Genomic DNA, 17,977 nt, shown 5'->3' with positions numbered 1-17,977 from the left:
AGGAAATCATTGTTATTAAATTTTCTTGTAATAGGTACTTTTTCACTTAAAGTCATCTAATAGCTAATTCTCACAACCACAAATATTCATAAATATGTCATGTTTAATTTAACAAGAAAGTGGGTGTTATGAAGCAGTCCCCCAGCAAGACAAAGAGAAAACACAAGGAGGCAAATAGTCTTAAATAGTCTTTAACTTCTGTGTCCCTTAATCAGCAAGATGCATATGCTCCCCAAGGCAAGCTTGCTTTCTCAATAGATACAGAGAACTCTGAAAAGCAAAACCAGGTACCTTGATTTAGCTGTGTTGCATCCACAATCTGAACACCATTCACAGAGCACTGGGACCCGCTCAGGGGTATCAGAGTCACCGTTCCCCCGACATTCTCAAAGACACAGTGCTCACTCTCCAAGTCAAGACCATGAAGGACTAGGAGAGAAAAACAAAGGAGAAAGTTGGTCCCCACTTGGGTGTCTGCTATAATGACTCCCAACTATTTATCTGTTTTCCATTTTGAACACCTGTTTGAACAAAAGCACTGTGGACAATTACATTGAGTGAGTCTGCAATGTCAAGGGGCAGAGACAGAGGCATCCACCATGATGGTCATCTCAAAGGGTCTGGCCAACCCCCCACCCCGTGACAGTGAGCTCTGGCTGGCAGCTTATTCTTCCTAACAAGAATACAAGTTGAGTAGCTGTTTAACTGAAAATCTCTGTTCAATATAGACAAACTCCCGCCAGCCACAGGGAGACATAAGAACGAAAGACTCTGTGAGCCTACGAGCCATGAGCATCTCTGCACTTTCAGGCAATGCCTCCCAGAAGTACAGAGTAAAGGCATGGCATGGCATGGACCTCAGGAGGTCTTAGGAACTTCTCTGGAATGTCCAGTGCCACAGCCTGTGCTAATTCTAGGACCTCTGAGAGCAGCCAGTTGCTAACAGTTATCTGGTTATCTATGAACATCCTGGCAATGGCAGATATGAGCACCTCTCAATGTCTCAGGAGTAGCTCCCACTTTCTCGCAGAACTGCACCACTGAATGTCTCTGCTCATAGAACACTGTCCTCATTAACTGTCATCGTTTATGGCTGCTCCCAAGACCAAATGCATGATTCAAACAAGGGATCTGATGTAAAAGCAGACTCAGTTCTTGAGTCTGGGGGCTTCTGGAGTGGTTTTCCAGCTCTCCCACTTCTAGTAAATACTGAGTGTATAGAGAAACATGTAACAATTGGCCCATTAGCATCTACTTGATAGAAAAGTAAGTTCCTTACCAGCAACTCTAAATGTGTCTGAAAACAGATGTAATATCCCCCCCAATCACCATTGTGCCCCTCTACAGGTATACACTGACTACCACCACATTCCCCACTACAGAGTGCCAAAGGGATGCTCAGAACACTGTGCAGACTGTCATCTTCCCAGGTAGAATAGCTGGCTGGCTGTATGCCTTATGAAGACTATAGGACACCAGAAAGTAATGCTTCTGATGTGGGCCTGGTCTCATATTTGGCCATCATCTCTGTGTAGAGAACTGGGAGCCTTTATCCATGTCTGCTGGCTTATTTCCATAAATCACGTGACAAGTATAGAGTGGCAGGTGTACTGTTGCTTAAATAACTATACTAGTAGGATACAGAATGTACATGGGTGGCAGAAAGAAGTCATACTGCTAGTGTGTTCACTGAATTAACTGTGCTTGTTATTTAATTGAGCTGTGGTCAAAACTGTAGGTATACATATACCAAAGCAATATGCTTCAACATTTTCTCTTACAACTACTTCAATGTCAATTAAAAAAATGAAGGTTGTTTATTAAAAATGTTTTTTTTAAAACCACTGACAGATCATTGATAGAGTCTCACCAATATCTTGCTCTGTTGAAGCATCTTCTCGGCCAACGTAAGTCTGCCCTTCCTGAGAAGAAAATTCAATAATATTCATGAGTGAGTGCAGAGCAACAGCCTGCTTCTCCATGTCTCATTCCATCTTGATGCATTCCACCTGCCAGGTGACAGACTGAGCAGGGTCTGGGGCATGCAAGGGCCTCAGTGAGCTCAGTGGACCGAACACTGCAGTACACCCTGTGTGATCTGCTAAGTACCAGCCACCACTGCAGAGGCCAACTGCTCAAGAAGGCCAAGGCTTGGCCTCAATGTTAAGGATGCTTCAGATCCTTTCTACAGAGTTCCTCTGTCAGTGGACAAGGGTGGCTTTGTGTCCAAAGACACACGATATGAGAGGCCACAAAACTCAAGAGAGAACAACCTCATTTTGAGTCAAGATGACAGAGAATATATTAAAATCAAGGTCACAGAGGCACTCCTTGAGAACTCACAAGGAACTCTGCTCTCTAGAACAGTGGGAACTGCTCAGAACAAAGCTTGACCATCTATAATTATCAGGAGGAACAAGAAACTGTGCACAAAACAAATCCTAGTTCCTTCCTCAGTTTTTTCTACCTTATTCCTCCCCCATCTACTTTTTTCCCTGATTCCACAGAAGAGAAGCCAAAACGGATGACTCATCATGTAACTTCAGAACTCCATAAACATAGGAACTTCAAATACCACTGAATCCCAACGAACTGTAGAAAATCCCCAAGGCTCAAGGATTTGTTGTATATTCTTTAATTTAATAGTTGTATTCATGGCCATAAAGTATTATAATAAACTTTGCTGGAGTCTAAAGGGAAATCTGGAAACAAAATTAGAATGTTCCACTTAAGCAGTTTCTACCTTCAAGTGATACAAGATGATCCCAGTACTCAGAAGGTCATCATCAATGCCAATCAAGTGAGGCAGCTCGGAGTCCAGAACCACACCAATCCCCTCTTTCCTGAGGGCTAGAGTCTGCTCCTGAAATTAGGAGAAAACAGAGAAGGAAAAAGGTTACTTTGGGGAAAGACAACTTCATATTAGCTGTTCTTTAGATATTTGAAATAAGTCATATTTTATTTCTTATAATAAAAAAGCAGAAAGAAAAATGGACTTTAAATTTCATGTGGAAAACCTGGCAGGCAGTAGGCAAAGTGAACTTGGAGCATATAAAATGTTCAACACAAAATGAATTAAACTCTTAGCTTGATATATATAACCTTTTCAAAGTCAATCTCAAGGCCCATCTTCCTTAGCAAAGACTTTAATCACCCTGCATAAAGTAATCTTTTTTCCGTCTTCAAATGCTGCACTTTAATAGCTAGAAGTCTCTTTAATTGCCAGTTCTTCTCTCTGGTCATCAAATTATACTGAGCATGCTCTCAAGACAACAGCTCCAAGATTGAGCAGAGCATCTGTACACCAGAGAGAACCCCCAGACTCCCCATCATCTTCTCAGGGATGCAGACCACTCCCACCTACACACAGCTGTAACCGTTCTTCCCACTCCATTCATGAGATCGTTTTAATGAGAAATGTTCCTCCATAGTCTTAGGTATTTAAACATTTGCTCCCCAGCTGGTGGCACTGTTTCAGAAGGTTTAGGTAGTAGAGCTTTGCTGGAGGAAGTAAATCACTGAGACCAGGATTTAAGATTAAAAACTTCCTACCATTTCTAATTTGCTCTGTCTTCTTCATGCTTGCCATGGAAGGTGTGAGCTCCCAGTTTCCTGCCACCATGGCTGCCCTGTACTGTCATATGTCCCCATTATGATGGACTCCTATCGCTCTGAACTATAAGTCAAAGTAAGTTTTTTTTTTCCTCTGCAAGCTGTCCTAGTCATGTTTCTATCACAGCAACAGAAAAGTAACTGACACAAACCACAATGCCCATCACCTCCCTCAGCCCAGCTTATCCTTCTAGACTCCACCATGTGCTTTGTGTCCCCTGAGAGAAGCATCGCATGCCCCAAATTTCCCTGTACTTCTCCTGTTCCTCCCTGCTACTCTTCTGACATTATGCCAATGGAGGCTGCCAATCTTGGAGTCTACTCATACTGGATCATGGACCTTATCCTGACTCTTGGCTTACCAGCCATCCACTTGCTGAGGACCCTTAAATTAAAATTGACAGGATGTACCTCTCCCTTAAATTCCATACTTGCATACACACACACACACACACACACACACACACACACACACACACACACATTCCTGCCTAACTCAGTATCTATATATAATACCAGATTGGTAGCTCAAACTTAACATATTAGTGAACAAATAAATAACCAGAAACAAAACCCCTTAAACTTTCAGACTATCCACCTCATCTCAGCAAATACCAATCTCCATTACAGTTATTCAGACAGAAAAACTGTAGCAATACTTCACTCCTTTCTTTCTCTAAATTCTACTCTTTTTGTTTGTGCTTTTGAAACAAGGTTTCTCTGTGTAACAGTTCTAGCTGTCCAGGAACTAGCTCCTATAAAGCAGGCTGGCCTGGAACTCAACGAGATCCCTCTGCCTCTGCCTCCCAAGTGTTGGAATTGAAAGCATGCACCACCGCCCAGCTCTAAAGTCTATTCTTACACTGTTGAATCTACATTCAAAATACATGCCAAGTCTAGTAACAGCAAACCCCTGCACTATTTTGTCCAACCCCAAATCATCATTACCTTTCCCCTGGATTGCTGCAAAGATCCAAGCCATCACTTAAATTCATAATTAAGCAGAGAGATACAAAAGCAGCTAATTCAGCTCAGAGATGTAAAGTCTCCCTACTATTGCTGATAGGAAAGTTAAAGTCTTCATAATGTTTTACAAGTACCGCCTGGTTTCATCCTTCCTAACTTTCCTAATCTCTTGTCACTGTCTCCTGTGGTCCCCAGACTTGCTGGCTAGCCCAAGCATGTATCACCATGACTGACACTTGTCTTTTTTAACCACCAGCAGATATGTGGCAGTCTCGCTGGTCTCTATTCTCTAATGCTCATAATACCCTTCATCTCCCCAAGGCAGTGGCAACCAAAACTGCCTCTGGATAATGTCATGTGTCCCCAGTGTACACAAAGAGCCTTGGTTGAAGCATTCCCTTCCACAGGTACATATCAGGCCTCATCACTTCCTTCATGCTCAGTTCAAAGTCCCTCACTCCATCCTACTACTAGACTGCTCTGTTGCAGGAGTTCCTTCCACTCCTTTAGCCAATAGCCTTTAAGATACCAGCTCACTTGGGCATCATCTCTTTTGCTTTAAAAAGCAGTGGTAGCCATGCGCTCTCTCTTTCTTGCTTCGGGCTCCACTTCCAGCTACTAGACTCCTTTCCTGGTCACGCAGAGGTTGTTGTCTAGGACGGTAATCTGTAAGTTTTTTCCTTTTATTAATCATAATTCCAAACTGGTGTGGGATTGTTTTGTGATTTACGCATTCATTGCTCCATGCTTACTTGTTCCCCTTTTTAGCAGCTCTACAACTCTTGTTGTCAAGGAACTGCTAAGTGGGGAGATATAAGAAGTTAGGGCAGTGTGTCATATATGAACCTAGAGTAGTCCCCCAGAGAAGAAACCAGCAGGCTCATGTCTTCACTCCACACTGAACTGGTCCAAAACTAAATTCAAGGCTCTGGAGAAGTTCAAGGTGGGAGTTAAAAGATTCTAAGAAATTTAGGGTGAAATATCATATGAAACTGAGCAGTGCTAATTCTAAACTAAATAAAACCTAAGTGTGTGACAATGTTGATGAATTGGGTAGAGGATTCTAGCTACTGACCAGGTGTTTCAGGAGAAGCTATTCCTAGTGAACATCTTTCCCACTCTTACCTACCAAAGATAGTAGATACCTAAGTACCTTTTATTTTGGGGAGGAATCTATGCACAGTACCATTTAATCAGGCAAACAACATACCACCTACAATTCTCTAAGCAAGAGATTCTGAACCTCTCAAGCTAGTATCAAAGCAAAACTCAAATCTTGACCTTAAAGGAGCTAGGGATAATTTCGATGGGACACGCAGAGTGGGAAACCCTTTGGAACTTCCTTCTCTGGAAATTTTAGGTTTCAAATGCACACATGGAAACCTGAAACCACACAAGAGGGCGATAGAATGAAGGGACCCAGGTAGATTTTTTTAAAAGGCACATAAAAACCACCCCTTGGAAGAAAGCAATTTAATTTAACAACCATTAAATAGATATTCAGAGAAATGGCTAGTGCATAAGTTAGATTCTAGAAAGGGAAATGAAGCATATCATTGTTCTTCAATTATTTCTCCTATCAACCACGCTCTCATTCCATGGCTGGGAACCTCAGGCTTTGAGATCAAGAGATTCAGTAACCTTGATTTATGATGCCAAGGCCCTTGTGAACCATGGCTGAAATAAGGGCTCTAAATAGAATGAGCCCTACTTCTACCTCTCGTTGGTAGGATCCATGCCTCTCCTCCTGCTGATGGAATTCCAATAGAAATGAGATGCATGCGATATCGTGTGTGTGTGTGTGTGTGTGTGCAGAATTTAATAACACAGTTCCACCTATAAAAGTGTCCCTCTGGAAGGTCTAGTCTCTGAACCAGGTGATGATACTTTATAAAGGTTAAAGGCTCCATGGTCGTGACCTGTTTCCATCATAGACATGAAAAGAAAAGTGACTCCTCTCCTAAGTCCAGAGCCATTGTGTTTTCTTTCTACAAAAATTATGGGCGAGAACCCCCACCACCAGAAAAAGGAAAGAAGGAAGGAAGGAGGGAGGGAGGGAGGGAGGGAGGGAGGGAGGGAGGGAAGGAGGGAGGGGAGAGGGAAGGAGGGAGGGAATATTTTTAATCATAACACTTCTGATTTAAACCAGATAAATCATTTTGGATTACATCCAAGTTCACTCTAATATTCTTTACCAAAAACCAAAAAATGAACAGCGCTTTTTTTTCTTCCTTGAAGTAAGCTTTAAAGACTCTGGAAAGCATTGGAAATTCACAACTTTGGAGTTATTAGGTCAAAAGCACTACTTGTCCCCACTCACCCCAACATACACGCATACACGTGCACGTGCACACACACACACACACATGCACGCACTTGTACATATGTGGCATGGGGCAAAACCTGCACCCAGAAAAGTTTTCCAGGCTGGAGAGTGGGGCAGTTGAAGTTTAGATTAATGCTGCCCTAAAGCTCCATGACATTCAAGCTGCATTCGACTACATGATAATATAAAAGTGTCACCTCATAAAACTGAAAACGAGGGTTTAAATCATTGCTCAAGTGAAAAAGTAATTTCAGACAAAAATATCTATCACATATAAAATATTTATTGAGTGGCATCTACTGTTATACATAATTTATGAAACACCTCTTGGATAAGACAGAATGCTTAACATAGAGGTACTGGCTCCCCTCCCACAACTCCTGGCACAATGGGCCTCAAAGAAAAAAGTGAGAGATGTAGAGCTGCAGACAGCTTACAGGGAAACAAAGTTCTAAGCCAGCCGAATGCCTCTGCATGAAAAGGGAACCTAAGAGTGATTAGAAGTGTCAGAAGAGCATCAAGTCATCTTAAACAATGTGTCTCTCACAGCTGAAAAAAAAAAGCTCACTGTGTTTTGCCTCAACCTCCAGACACCTAGTCACATAAAACATTTCTGAATGTGAAATGTGTGTTTGAACAGAAGACAGAGCACCTCTGTCACATTCTGAGGACCTTGGGGTGACATAGAAGGTTACAAGCAAGGATTCCTGAATTCAGAAAAGATCCTATAAAGGGTACTATTTGCTATGGAGGAGGAGCTGGTAGTCACCACACAATATTACAGTAAACAAGATTCAGCTTTTTAAATCATGACTTTATCCTTACTTTCTCACACCGAGTCATGTAAAACTCAACTACTTTCTTGAATAAATGAGTAAGTTAAGACCAATAGAAAAGCGTCCTGAACAGGGAGTGTAACTCAATGACAGAGCAAGATCTTAGCTTGCATGAGGTCTTGGCTCACACTGAGTCTGCTAAGAGGCGACAGTGTGCCAGGCTCATCTTAAATCACTCACTAGGTGCTTGCTATTTGGTAGTAGACATAGTGATTTTAAAGTGGGTTTTTCAACAAATAGTTAACAATAAATGTCAGAATTTTTGTAGAAATATAGTCTTACATATTTTACCAACTAGTAACATGGTATAGCTCTGACTCACAGAAAAATGTAGCTAGCTTCCTTTACCCAGAGCACAAATATGGCCAGATGAGGCCATGAGGAGGCCTACAGCACACACCTAGTGTGGGTGGAAGGGGGAAAATACATCAAGCAGACTGTAATACTTCCATAAAAATAAAAGCCTGTAACAAAGGTTATCTTTCAATTTGAAAAAAAAATGCTTAACTTAACCTAACACATGGAAAATAAATTGAAATATTTGCTGTCTTTCAAAAAATGCATCTTTATCCTGCTAAGTTGAGAAAAAAACATTAGGGGACGAGTTGTCATGGTTCATCTTAACTGTCAACTTGATCACAAATTGTGTTTATTAGCAGCCAATATCAGGCTTCTTGGTGGTATTATGGACCTAGAAACTCCAGTTGTGGGACTAAATCTGGCTCCTGCCACTACCTTTTTAATGAAGCTAGACTCTCAAAAAGCTAAGAAATGGGGCAGAGCCAGTGACCAAGACTGCAGCTTTAATCCTAGTCTTTCCCCTTAGCAAACTAAAGGCTCATGTGGTCAGAAAAGATAGAGATATATAGTAAAGACAGATTCAGACAGAAAAAAAGCTCTATACAGCTTACAATGTATTAAAAATATATGTAGGCTTAGGAGGAAAAAGAAAAAAATGTTAGAGAAAGACCTTAAAAAATGAAATAGAGTAGTTGGGTGTGGTGGCACACACCCTTTAATCCCAGTATTTGGGAGGCATAAGCAGGCGGATCTCTGTGAGTTCAAAGACACCCTGGTCTACAGAGTAAGTTCCAGGATAGCCAAAGATACACAGAGAAACCCTGTCTTGAAAAAACAAAAATTAAAATAAAAAAAAAGAGTTTAAAAAAAAGTAAGCCACAAAAATATGGAAAATACACAGAGCATCTGGATACTGTATGTTATTGTGTTGCCTTTGAACTGTTTGACTGCTGAGAAAGGAGAAACATCTACTAAAAGACATTTAATTATAAATGCTGCTGGATTAATCCAATCCTTGAAAATGCCTTGACTGCAAAATTTAAATCAAAAGATATGTCACTTTGGAGAAGAGGTTTTGTTTCTGTTTCCACATGAAATGAGAGGCTGTAGATTCATTCTGGGTTAAAAAAAATATATATAAGGTTTGATAGAGGAAAATTACCTAAAAAAAAATCTCTAATGAAAATCCATGGCCCAGATGAACCAATGTTTCAGAGCACCTCTGTTGTAGTTTCCTTTGAATTCTACATCCAGAACAGATTCAAGACTGCTGGCTGAGATGATCCAGCCTCACAGAATACTCTAGTAAGGACTTGAGCATAATCCTAAATTTTATTTGGGTCCCCATAAGATTGTCAGTGCCCCAATCAGCAGGAAGTAACCTATAAAACTATGCCCACATTCCCAAAAAAATGGATTATAGATGTTTGTCTTTGTTTAGTATGTTGGTTACAAGTTGTTACGGATAATGGTCAGGAAAAGAGCTAAATGAAGGAGATGATATTCAGAAAATGGAGATACTGTGGGATAATGCTCATGTACACTGTAAAAATTTGTCACTCATATCGTTTAATAAAATGCTGATTGGCCAATAACCAGGCAGGAAGTATAGATGGGGCAGCCAGACTAAGAGAATTCTGGGAAGAGGAAAGGAAAAGAGTCAGTTACCAGCCAGATGCTGAGAAAGCACGATTAGAACGCTGCACTGTACCAAGTAAAATGATTAAACATAGAAAACAATTATGGGTTAATTTAAATGGTAAGAGCCAGTTAATAATAATCCTGAATTAATAGGCCAAATAGTTTATAATTAATATAAGCCTCTGTTCTTTTTTTGGGATCAAACAGCTGATGAACTGTGTAGGACAGAAACTTCCATTTACAGGTCCCTGTTCACTATGTCCATATTTTTTCCAGACATGTTTTGGTTAGAGAAGATTATTTTCTGTTCAGAACTGTGATGAAATTGTGTTCTTCCTGTCCTGACAAATAAATGACGTCAGTGGTACCAATTTGTGGTAGACTGCATTTCCTTTCCTATGAAACACTGAAGAGAGGACCACTGTCTCCTGAAACAGAACATCGTTGGTGAAAGTATTGAGTCAATTGAACTTTTAGTGAATAGCAGACAAGTTGGTTTTTTAGCTCATATCCCACTATCCATGAAGCTCAATGGTATGATTAGGGCAGATCTCAGCCATGAACAGTCTTTCCATTTTCCTGGAACACAATGCATTATACCAATCTGCACACTCAGCTTTTCCATTTTATGAAAATTTCCCTGTCTTCCTTTCCATTCTCAGTTGCACCTGCTGGCTGTCTACTCCAGGAACAGTGATTACCCCAACACTGCACTGTCTCAGTCCCTCCCTTCTAGCTTCCAGCCATATAACATCCAGATCACTTCATCTGCAGGCACTCACGTTGGCCAGCATTCACTCCAGTAACTTGATTTTCAATGCCATCTATTATTTTCCTTGAGGTTTCTAATTTTATTTATTAGTTCTGCAATAATGTCGTCTTAGACCTCAAGATCATCCTTTAGTCTACAATCTCTCTTTTCCATCTCCTGTTTTTTATTATCATCTCGCTTTGTTTATTGAGTTCCTGCTTCTCATTAGCCTGTTTTATGGAATGAAAGGACTGCAAGGCTCCCCCTTCTTGCCCTGACATATGTTTTCATCTAGATAAGGACTGTTTTGTCTTTAGACGGTTTATGATTCATATTCATTCTCTTTCACCCCTCCTTTTACATAATGGTCCTACTTCTTTTCTTGACTAGAAAATTCCATATTCTTAACACAAGGCTCCTGTCCTGTCATATCTGTGACCCTTCTGGTCGGAAGGACTGAGTGGTCTGCATTCTTGACCACTTTTCTCTAGCCAGGCAACAAGAGGAGACAGAAGGCCCTATAGAAGGTGTCTGGAGACTCAGGGTTCTGCCCTCTCTTACATTACGAGTCCTCTATGGAGTTCCTCTTCCTGCTTGGGAGGAACAATTCCAAGGGATGAAGGAAGGCAGCTCCAGCTTCCTAGCCTTTCACCAGGACTTCTAGCACCAGCTGTTTTCATTTCATCCCAGTTGCCGCCATCAGTACTACTGCCCTTCAACAACAGAGAAGAGCTGCCTTGTTACTCTTGAGACTGAAGCACACTGAGAAGGCGTTTTAGGATCTTCATGGGTTTGGCGTCTGAGTCACTCTACCTCCTCCTCCTCAGCAGCCAGCTTATGATTTTTTTTCATCTTGCTTCCTTTTGAGAATTTCATGGGGCTATTATAGCCACAGGGATGTATATGTTGTTTTTTATCATTTTCTCAGTTATTTTTTGAAATCTGTGATATTATCTCTAACTAATTCTTTAGTACAGAAGTCAAGGATGATATTTCAACATTCTACAAACAGCAGCAGAGGCAGAAACCAAGGGCATGAACACAAGAAGCCAATAGAGAATCCCTTTAGCTGACAAACTGGAAAGGGCTCTCTCTGGGAAGATGGCATTGGTATTGATTTAGAGACTAGAGAATATTTGACAACTTTGAAAACAAAAATTCTGTGCAACTACAAGAGTTGAACCTAGCAAAGATGTGTGGGCTGAAGGGGCTTAAGGAAAGAAGGGAGTGGGGGCAGTAAAGAGAAGGGAAGTTGGAAGGTTAATGGACCCTTGGGACAAACTTAGAGATTGGCCAATCTTACATATATAAGCGCCCTGATAGTGATAGAGGATTAGCTTCTATCATCAGAATCAGGCTTCAGGAAGGAGGAGACTCTGGTAGGAAGGCAGAGCAAGAAACTCATGAGAAAAGTACTAAGAGTCCACTTGCAGTTCCTTCCATCTCTGACTCGAACCAGGAAAGGCCATCTTTGCTTTGCCTCTGTAACACAGCTGTAAGCACCCACAGCTGTCATTCTCTATGATCCTCGCCACTTCTGACATGTCCATGGTGAAGGTGGTGGTTTGTTGTCACCCTTGTTGTTATCCTCCTCCTTCTCTTCCTTCTCTTACCACTATCCACTCTATTCACATGTAGAAGTTAGGACCATCTTCTCAAGTCTCAAGAAGCCAGACTAAAACCCTGCACTGGCCTTCCATAAGTGGGGAGTAAATGATGCCCTCATCTCACTTAGCCCCTCCTTTATCCAACACTGGCCTCTTCTTCCTCTGCTCTCCACAGGATCCCAGCATCCTATCACAGTTGATGGAGGAAGGCCATTGGTTAATTAATAAAGAAACTGCTTGGCCCTGATAGGTTAGAACATAGGTGGGTGGAGTAAACAGAACAGAATGCTGAGAGGAAGAGGAAGTGAGGTAAGATGCCTCAGAAAGACGCCATGCCGCTGCTCTCTGAGGCAGTCGCCGTGATTCTCCCACTCCAGACAGATGCAGGTTAAGATCTTTCCTGGTAAGCCAGCTTGTGGTGCTACACAGAATATTAGAAATGGGTTAGTTCAATATGTAAGAGCTAGCCAATAAGAGGTTAAAACTAATGGGCCAAGCAGTGTTTAAAAGAATACAGTTTCCGTGTAATTATTTCGGGTAAAGCTAGCCGGGTGGCGGGCACACAGTGTTACCTATCCAGGATGGGGCCAGTGAACATCAAACTGCTGAGCAGTCTACAAGAACAAGATTGTTGCTTATCAATATTGTGTCTGTGTCCCATGACAGGCAAGAACAGTCCATGGGCCTCAAGACAGCAGTGAAAATGGCCAGAAGAAATCAGAAGCTGAAAGTGAAATCTAGATAAAACTCTAATAGACAACTAAAAACAACATGTCTGTACCTATTAACTGAAACTGGGGAGAAGTGATGTCACAGACACTGAAGGGGAAGTGCAAAAGCACTGTTTTCTCATGACTTTGAAAGAACCCAGATGCTACACTGGTCAGGAGGAATGCATCTGAACAGATGGAAGGCAGTCCCAGGACCCAGCAGGGCAGAAGCAGGAGGAGAAGGGCCCAGCTATCATCTACTTGGCGGAAATAACAAATCTAAATAAATTTCCAGGCAGGACTGGCAGTTGGTCCCTCAACAGTAAATATAGTTAATATTGTCCTTTTAATGAACAGAAACTCTCAGGGCAGTTGAATTTCCATTACACTCCCCACTGTAGGAATTATTTAAGCACAAGACCTAACTGCTGGCATGCAGTTTGGAGAAGATACTGTATAGGTCTTTTTGATGAAACAGTCCTCTTTGCTGAGCAAATCATCCAGATGCTGGTATTTAAATTATGCAAAATACATAATACCAATTAAAGAAATTATGTGTGAAAATATGCAAGAGCAAATTTCCTCACATTAATATTTAACTAGACTTTTTAAGTGGAGCAGGATCTTATGATCACAAGTACTTTAGTATATTTGACCTAAATGGGAGCCTAAAATATCCAGGCAGATACACAGCAGCTCTACAAGGGTATTTTCTATGGAACACAGACTTTAGCATAGGGTGGGCAGCTAAGTACAAGGATTATTTTAAGTGGGGTACTATATTCCAGAAAGCCTCAATCTGACAAGGGCCTTACATTCTTGTCTTCTAAAGCTGCCCTGCTCTTATTTCTCAGTCATGGTATATGCCAGGCTTATCTCTGCCTCCCAGCCTTGATTCAGAGGATAATACCAGGAATTCACCAGGAATCCTTCCAGCTCCTCACAGGCTCCTTCTGAAAGGTTCGCTCATTCCTAAGCTGGTATGTAAGATCCCCTCTGGGGAATGGGCCCTTCACTTCTCATCCACAGAAATAAAACTCTTTTGTTTAGTTTTGTTTGTTTTATTTTTCCTAGACAGGGTTTCTCTGTGTAACAGTCCTGGCTGTCCTGGAACTCACTCAGTAGATCAGGAATGCTGGGATTAAAGGCATGTACCACCATCACCCAGTTTGTTTTAGTATTAATGGAGAAGGCAAAGCATAACTCCCCTTTCCTCTAATAACAGAATATCCAAGTGGATTACCAAAACCTACTTAGTGCTGGGTAACTTTTATATTTTCAAACAGTTGAAAAAAACTCAAAGAATATATTTCATAGTGTGAAACTGTATGAAACTGAAATCTTAATGATGTTTTACTGAAATATGTGTTCCATGCTCCTTCACGTATGTATTGTCTATGGCTGGACAGGAGGGTGGGTCAGCTGCAACACGCTTCGTAGGGGCTGCAGAGAGGAGCTGGCTGCCTTCCAGCGGCTCTTCGTAGCAAAGACTTGCCAACTGCTACACTGTATACACATGAGTCCAGGGAAAGACGGACTCTAAACTGCATAGCAGTTGATTTTAAAACAACCTCTATAAAGTACCCAGACATATACAGGAGTTTGGGATGGATAAATTGCTGGGATCTGTCTAGAGATACTATATGGTTGACCCTCCAGAGCTGTTTGTCCCATATCTGCACACTTGACAGCAAATCAAAAAAATAAAAAATAAAAAGCATCTAGGGAAAAAAAATCCAGAAGTTCAAAAAGCTGAATTTGCAAAATGCCAAGCACTACATTCCCCATTAAAACAAACAAAGAAGCACAAGCCTTCCTTGCAGAGACCCCTGTCTCTTCACAGGCCCTGTCCATCCCCAGCAGTTTCTTAGCTGAGCACTGCTTATCACCAAGGCTGTCACACACTGTGCAGTGAAGCCTTTCTGTGACTGACTATGAACAGTTTCTTCTCTAAACATCTGTACAGAACCACCACCACCAACAGGCTTGGCCTCAGCATCTTCAACACAGAACCTGAGTATACTCAGAGTTTGGTTTTATGGACATGGGATCCTTAGAACCAATCACTTGCAGAGACCAAGACACAATTGTATAGTAACGAGAAACAACAGTTACAGAAAGCACAACATAATTTTAATAAAGCATACAGAGAAGAAAATGTTATAACCTTTATGAAGAATTCAAAAACAATAAAATATTCTTTCCATATAGAAATCAGAATTTTGGTTACCATTCAGACAGCAACCAGGAGTAGACACTGGGAGTCCATGGTGGTGGGACTTCAGGCTAGAGTATGCCATTTTTTCTTTTAGACTTTGGTAACCCCTGGTATTCAGTTTATGAATGACTTGAAATGTGCACATGTTCTGCAAATGTTTGTTTCATGTTAATATTTCAATATTAGTGCTTGCCCTACAACAGCAGAAGCGGGGAAGGACGATGGTCAGAAAGGGCAGGTGCAGGAGACCAACAGGACGGCAGAGGACGGTGAAAGGAGTGCGCAGTGCGTCACCTGGCACAGTTCTCTGAGAGCTTCACCCACTGTTTCTTTGAGCACACACAGACTGGGGAACAAAATGAGAAGCAGGCAAAGGCAATCTGGCACTGAAGAAAGCAACGCTAAATATTGTTTCAAAACACTACTGGATGTGAGTATAAAACACACCTAGGCTTTAATGATGATGGTCTCATGAGACTGAAACAGTGAAGTCCCGACACTGAAGTCTCCCCCTTCACCTCTGCACCTACCTACTTGAGGAGGCTGATTGCTTTTCTCAGAAAGTCTTTGACTGCTCACATCAAGACGAGAAAGAAACCCAGCCATGGCAAACACACTGTTCCGCTATGCTACTCAAAGCATGGGTTTATGTGTTACACAGCTTCCCAAAAGTTTTGACCCTGAACGGATGGAATATATCTTCTTTGCTCTAAGGGGTGAACTTCTGTAACAGCAACAGAAAAAACAGACTCTTATGGCAAATGCTTCACTCAGGATAACATCAGAGAATGAGGCTCCACAGTCGCAGAGGCAATTACCTCTGTGGATGTAAAGCTATCATCCATAAGTCATCCTGGGCAAGCTTGTAAAAGCTAAAAAGCCAAAGTACATAGAAATAAAACATTGTATTAGCTTGCTGTTGCATGTTCATGGGTCAGGAGTCTGGAAATGGGCTATCTGCACGCTCTATCCAGGGTCTCAGGGGACCACAGCAAAGTGTGATCCATATTTGCAGTCTCATTTGAGATTCAAAGTCCTACTGCAAGTTCATTCAAGCCATCGATGGAAATACGCTTCTGATGGCTCCAGGATTCTAAAACTTTTTTTCCAGTCTGCATGCTAAGGAATACTCTGTAGCTAAAGGACACGTACAGGTATCAACAGCCCTCACAAATGTCAGTTTTCTTTTTCAGAGTGGCCAGGAGACTCTAGATAGGTAGTTCCATCATGATGTCCCTCTTCAAGGGCTGGGACATCTCACTTTCCACATTCACTCACGTTGGAGATGGCTGCTACGAGGTGTTTACAGTCATCTCAGGACTCCGCCTACCACAAATGCGAACACAAATCCATTCACTTGAAAGGATTTCTTGTGTAGTGTGTACACATGCTATACATGCATGAAAACATCTAACTAAGGTCAACATTGGATGTCTCATCCTTAACTTAAATACAGGGTCTCTCACTGAACATGGATCTTGCGTATTTGGCTAAGCTGGAAACCTCCCTAGATTCTGCTGTCACCACTTCCCCAGAGCTGTGACTGCACGGCACGCCATCATGCCCAGCTTTTACATGGTGCATGGGAACTGCAGTCTGATACCCACACTTATACAGCAAGCACTTTCCAGACTGAGGCAGCTCCCACTCTGACATTTATCATTGTTAAGACACCCATTATTTTTTAATACTTTAAATCTTAAGTTTCACGTAACCATTAGCAAAACTTAATTGCACTTTGCTGTTTTTCTTTCATTAATAATAATATGTATACTTTCACCTACACATATAGCCACAGACTGCACAAAAGAATATTCAATGAGAGGAGATTAAGCCTGCATTTCCATCCTGTCTGCTCTACAGATAGTCCCTGAAGCACCTCAGGAGGCAGCGCTCTCCATGCACTGCCCCCAACTCCCTCAGCTTTAAATTCAATACTAGACAAACACATGGCATTAGTCAGGAACAGATAATAGGAAAATATAATGTTCCTCTATACAATTTATGCAGAAACTTATGTACCCATAGAAGACCATGTACTTAAAAACAACCCAATGTGTATGTCAGTGGTCAGTGACAGAAAAGATAGTCTGCTATAAAGTTCAACTCATTACAGATGACTGTGGTCAGGATAGTGCCTACTGACTTCTGCATAAACACATGCACACATGCATGCACACACACATACATACACACACATGCACACACATGCACACACATACACACACACACACTTGCTCAATAAATCCAGAGTCGCAATCACAAAGGACCCTACAAGAACTAATTTAATAATAGTTTTAAATGAACAATGTTCTAAAAGTCACAAATGGCTTAGAATTCTAAGTATTCTCAAACATTTTGAATAGCAGAGAGGATCATTTCCTAGAACAGTCAATTTTGATGTTCCTGTGATGTTTTCTATCAAAGTCTGCATTCCAAGTAGAGATCCTGTGTCAGGTTCTATTTCACAAAAGCATGAGGAACTCACTCAGTGGCATGCAACATGACTCATGGATGGATGATTTGCAAACCATTTGCAGTCAACATACAAATTAAATGCAAACATTCAGAAACCTTAAGATCCATTTAACAGTAACTTTACGAGTATTGAATCTAATAAAACGTGAGAATTTATACTTTTGAAATCCAAAACTGACCATCGATATTGTAGATAAGATGTTTCCTATGAGTATCTGCTGGAATGGACAGCCCACAGCCCAGGGGAACGCAGAATCTGTTGTTGCTGCTCTGATGTCTACAATACCCATAAAGAATATGATGGATAAGGCACAGGAAACAGAGTCTGTCATCTCACAGGAAAGGCAGTTTGTCATCTTTAATGTGAACAAAATTTACCTTTGTGCTTCAGTTAAACCATGAGGAAACAATCAGTACAGCTAAAAATCGATTCTTTACTAAAAGATAAATTCAAAAGGAACCCCACTGTGGTCTTACCAAGAACAATGGCAAACATCAGAAGATTCCAAAGGCAACAGCCCTGAGGTCATTA

The 17,977-nt window shown here is 41.4% G+C and overlaps 1 protein-coding gene across 3 annotated transcripts in view; it reads right to left on the bottom strand.

Annotated features, from left to right (window-relative positions):
* Window positions 1-17,977, bottom strand: part of Kif16b (kinesin family member 16B) — a 296,601-nt gene that overhangs the window by 170,005 nt on the left and 108,619 nt on the right. For all 3 annotated transcript variants that reach the window (XM_057780936.1, XM_057780934.1, XM_057780935.1), the window contains exons 13-15: window positions 2,744-2,863; window positions 1,871-1,922; window positions 292-429 (exon numbers count right to left, since the gene is read on the bottom strand). In XM_057780936.1, coding sequence (XP_057636919.1) covers window positions 292-429; window positions 1,871-1,922; window positions 2,744-2,863 — 310 coding nt within the window. The remainder of the gene's footprint in view (window positions 1-291; window positions 430-1,870; window positions 1,923-2,743; window positions 2,864-17,977) is intronic.

The sequence above is a fragment of the Chionomys nivalis genome, chromosome 9 (assembly GCF_950005125.1).
Source record: "Chionomys nivalis chromosome 9, mChiNiv1.1, whole genome shotgun sequence".
NCBI lineage: Eukaryota > Metazoa > Chordata > Mammalia > Rodentia > Cricetidae > Chionomys > Chionomys nivalis.
The sequence above is the reverse complement of the archived record's forward strand: the minus strand, read 5'-3'. Positions and strand labels throughout refer to the sequence as shown.